Raw genomic sequence first — 4,515 nt, 5'->3', positions numbered from 1 at the left:
GCCATCTTGATAATGATAATTCAATTACTGAAGAAAGGGTTGGCGGGAAGGTATGAACCAACACATGGTTAAATTATTCAACATGCCTTTTTATTAACCAGAAAACTATATATATATATATATATATATTCTTTTTTTGAGTTTACAGTAACAGCAACTGCGGTTGAATCTAAGACTTCCTACAAACCCTAAGCAATGTAAAGAAAAACTAAAAATATAAACAAATTTAATGAAATTCACAGTTTGTTTAGTAGAAGATATAGCTTGTTATCAACCCTAAAAGACCAAATTTGGAGCTCGTGGCCTTCTTCGAACTCATTGATAAATACGATCCTATTCCAATTTGTTACGAGGTTATAGGTGTCAGTCCTTTGCATGCTCCACTTCTTCAATGCTAAACTAAATTCTCTCAGACATGGGTCTAACACAGTCACTTCCAGACCAACCAGCCGTCCTTTTCCATTGCTTCCATCTCTTTCATCCAATTTTTCAATCTCGTCTTGTGTGAGAAATTCACACATAATCTCATTCATGGGCATCGAGAGACGATTGTTGTTCGGCCTCACATCTGAACAGAAGAGTCTCTTGTGCATCAAATATTTAAGATCATGACCACTCAACTCAGTGACTCGATTCTTGAATTGTACAGGCAAATCTGGTGATGGTCCGCTATGTTCCAAGATTATCCTTCTTGGCAAATCTGATGATGTTCCACTATGTCCCAAGACTATCCTTCTGGACAAATCTGGTGATGGTCCGTTCTGTACCAAGATTATTTTTCTTGGTTTTTTAATCATTGCGGGCATGATTCTTTCCTCTTTAGGCCTCTCCTCAATTTGTCTGAAAGTACATACACAAGAGAATCATATATTTAATACATCAAGAATAACATTTAATTAAAACATAAATGGGAGTCCAGGCCCCACAGGTACGCACCTTTTTTTGGCCACCCTCTTGTCAGTCTTGTTTGTATTTGGCTTCGATTCAGCCCTCGAGAGTAGTTTGCTGAAATTCTTTAATTGAATCAACTGTTCTTCGCTATATAAGTGGGGCGCATCTTGTGATATTGCCAAATGCAAAATGGAAGGCTTAAAGGGTTTGCAAGACATCTTCTCAAGCGACTTCCAATCTGTAACGCTTGCCACCAATTCCTTTAAAGTTTTCAAGTCCCTCATGGTGGTCAAAGGAATAAAGCTTAAGAGTTGAAAACACAAATGAAAGAGGAAATCGCTGTGAGACGATTGAACAAATTTTTTGCGGTAAAAGTTGGGAAGAGTGGTGAGGGTTTTAAAGAGAAGAAAATTTTCCCGCTAAAAATAACTTTAAAATAATTTGGTTTGCGTATCAGAGATAAATCTTCTATAAAAAAAGATTATTATACAAAGATAAAACTGTTTCAAAATATCAATCACATAAATTTGACTTGACAATAATTTATTTAGCGATAGATAGTTTTAGATTCTAATATTTACTTCAACTTAATTCTGATATCTTTTTTTGTAACTTTAAAAAAAAAATCGATCGCTTTATCTGTAATGTGTACGTCGTGTAGGTCTTCGGTATGATTGATGAAACTGAAACCGTGAAAAATCCATTTATCTAGTTCATCTACGTAAAATCCAATTTAAATCTTCTTTTAGAATAAATACTTAGATCAGATCCAATTGATCTTATAATTAATCAATAACGATTCATCTTATCTTATCTTCAAATCAAATGGACTATTTAATGAACACTTTATGGATAAAAAAATAGGATAAAATGATTTTTTGACAGAATATTTTTTAAAAAATTATTAAAATTTCTTGAATAGTTTCTTAAAGATTAATTTTATGACTCATATATTCTAGCATTTAATTAATTTATTACTCACTAATCAGGGTTGTAGGTCTACTATGAGGTTTGAATAAAAGAAAAAAAGGTTTACATGCAAAGAGGTTTATAATAAGAAATAACTTAGGATTATCTTGGAAACAAGAGAAGAAATTTAACCCTAATCACAATCTTTCTGTAAAACTAATACTATCAGTTTCAATGGAGTAGAGAGTTTAATTAATCTTAAAAATATGCTAACAAAATGTTTAAATAATATATTTATACTCTATTAATAATCTTAAAGTAGATTTAATACTCAATAACTAATCTAATAATTAAAAGACTTAATAATAATAATATATTTTAATATTATAGGAGAGTGATTCAATTAGGTACAATTCTTAGTTCACATTAATCTTACAAGAGTCACATTAATTGTAATACTTATATTATCATATATTTTCAACGAATCCAACTTATAAGCATTATCATTTATTTTTCTAGAACTTAAAAAGGTACATCTCTTCTTTGGTTGTAACTTGGGTTTTTTTGTTAAAACCTCACAACCATATCTTGCAAGGGGATACCGACCGAAGGAAAAAAAAGAAACAAAATAGAAAACCATAGAAAGTAAAGAAAAAAGAAATAAAATAGAAAAACCATAGAAAGCAAAACAAAATTGTGATATCAACAAAATGAATATCTGTACACTTGGCCAAAGGTGGCGGCAAGTAATCCTCCTATTCTGACCAATCAACGCTGCACTTCCAACTACTTCACCTAACGCTTGTCCAGCCATCCGATTCTGACCAATTCGCCGGCGTCTGATCGGTGAGCAGCCGCCGAAACCGATTCTCCGGCGAACACGAGGACCCGAATTCCGCCATACGCCACTCATCAGAATCAGGGGAAGACGGAAGCCACGTCGTTACGGTGGAAGCCCAGTGAGTTAAATCAAAGTGTGTCCTCGGTGACGGAGACGGTAACGGCAACGGCTCATTAACTTTGTGAAAAGAAACCGCTTCATTGTTAACGAAAGGGTGATGCAAAAGCATCTCAGCGCTCCACCTCTTCATTGGATCCTTAACGAAACATTTCAAAAGAAAATCTTTTCCCTCTTCTGATAACTCTTCTGGAATCTTGGGCAATTCTTCTCCCACCCCAATTCGAATCAACAACGACCATATATTCGACCCGCGAACATCCCACGCGGGTTTTCCGGTCAGCATCTCCACGACTGCGCAGCCCAAAGCCCAAATATCCGCCGGCGACTCGTACTCATTGTCGTTCACAGATTCCGGCGACATAAACAACGGCGTCCCCCTGCACTCAAACGTCCCCTGTTTCTCCCCTTTCTCCTTCGCGAGCCCAAAATCGGCGATCTTAACATCCCCATTCTCAAAAACGAGAATGTTTTGAAGCTTCACATCGCAGTGAACATAACCGTTGTCGTGAATATGTTTTAGACCTTCGACGATCGACCTCGTACACCTCCGAACGTAAGACTCCGGAAGCCTCCCGCCGTGTCTTTTGACCTGATCGGCGAGAGAACCACCGGCGGCGTATTCGAGGAAAATGTTGTAATACTCTTCTCCGTTTTCAACAGTGTGATCATGGCCGAAACATTTGATGACATAAGGGGAAGCTCCAAGGCAATCGAGTATCTCCTTCTCGTTTTTCAGCATAGACGAGGAGTGAACATCGGAGGATTTGACGGCGGTGGGAGAAGGAAAATGAATGGAAGTATTTGTGGGTATGGCTATGTTGACGGTGGCGAAGCTGCCAGTGCCGAGAGAGTCTCCGCGAACCCAAATCATGGTTATGAACAGTGTATGTGTGTGTTCTCTGTTTTGGAGGAGAAAGAAAACAAAAGAAGGAAAGGGTGTGTGTGTTTAATTCAAGTACTAGCTATAAGCGTGGGCGCCGAACTGAATTTGGCGGCAAGGAATATTTGAAGCACGTGATAATTAAGGATATTTTCCGCGAAGGACCCTTTTTCCTCTATGCCCCTCAACGTCTTTATTACTTTGTTTTCTTATTGGGATGGGAAAGTTCTCAATCTCAACGGGATTTTATATACAAAAATTTACAGATATATCATCCTAACTAACTTATCAATTTCACTGCGCTTTGAAAGGTCATACCAATGATATAAAAGACTCCTTTTTTTTTTATAATATTTTCGGCAATGTTATTTATTTTTATATTTTTTTTAAATATTGTACTTATCTTTTATATTAAAATTTTAAGAATAGTATTAGATAAGATATACAGTTTTTATATGATTACTTTTTATTTATATCTTTTTTTTTATCAATTCTTTTATTTTTTATCTTTTTCAATTATCTTATTTTAAAAAATTGTAATTATTTTTATCTTAATTTTTTTAAGAATAATAAGTTGGATAAATTATTTAATAACCTTATCAAATATTAGATAAGATATCAAGTTTTTGGTATGATTTTTTTTATTTATGTTTTTTATCAAATCTATTTTATATTTTCTCAGCTATCTTTAAAATATTGTACTTTTTTTTATCTTAAATTTGTAAGATTAATAAGTCGGATAAATAATTCGATAAAGTTAGCAAATATTAGATAAGATATACAATTTTTTATATGATAACTTTTTGTTTATATCTTTTTTTTTATCAAATATTTTATTTTTATCTTTTTCAATTACCTTATTTTAAAATATTGT

General features: G+C 34.2%; 2 protein-coding genes across 2 annotated transcripts; both read right to left on the bottom strand.

The window, feature by feature from the left end:
* Window positions 1–236: 236 nt before the first annotated feature.
* LOC102663703 (B3 domain-containing protein At2g31420) lies at window positions 237–1,175 on the bottom strand. Its single transcript, XM_006574234.1, has 2 exons — window positions 937–1,175; window positions 237–840 (listed from the first exon to the last, which is right to left on the bottom strand). Exons 1-2 carry the CDS (start codon window positions 1,173–1,175, stop codon window positions 237–239), a joined length of 843 nt encoding a protein of 280 aa, XP_006574297.1.
* A 1,020-nt stretch (window positions 1,176–2,195) lies between these two features.
* LOC100797177 (mitogen-activated protein kinase kinase kinase 20) lies at window positions 2,196–3,836 on the bottom strand. The gene has a single exon (XM_003517256.4). It carries the CDS (start codon window positions 3,630–3,632, stop codon window positions 2,592–2,594), a length of 1,041 nt encoding a protein of 346 aa, XP_003517304.1. The 5' UTR covers window positions 3,633–3,836; the 3' UTR covers window positions 2,196–2,591.
* Window positions 3,837–4,515: the final 679 nt, after the last annotated feature.

The sequence above is a fragment of the Glycine max genome, chromosome 1 (assembly GCF_000004515.6).
Source record: "Glycine max cultivar Williams 82 chromosome 1, Glycine_max_v4.0, whole genome shotgun sequence".
Lineage (NCBI taxonomy): Eukaryota > Viridiplantae > Streptophyta > Magnoliopsida > Fabales > Fabaceae > Glycine > Glycine max.
Note: the sequence above shows the minus strand (reverse complement) of the source record. Positions and strands in the feature narration are given on the sequence as shown.

Excerpts from the sequence above, each read along its gene's own strand:
- LOC100797177 (XM_003517256.4), bottom strand. The coding sequence starts at position 3,632 with ATGATTTGGGTTCGCGGAGACTCTCTCGGCACTGGCAGCTTCGCCACC.
- LOC102663703 (XM_006574234.1), bottom strand. The coding sequence starts at position 1,175 with ATGAGGGACTTGAAAACTTTAAAGGAATTGGTGGCAAGCGTTACAGAT. Across the intron at positions 841-936 it reads AAGAGGGTGGCCAAAAAAAG|ACAAATTGAGGAGAGGCCTA; the intron begins GTGCGTACCTGT and ends ATGTACTTTCAG.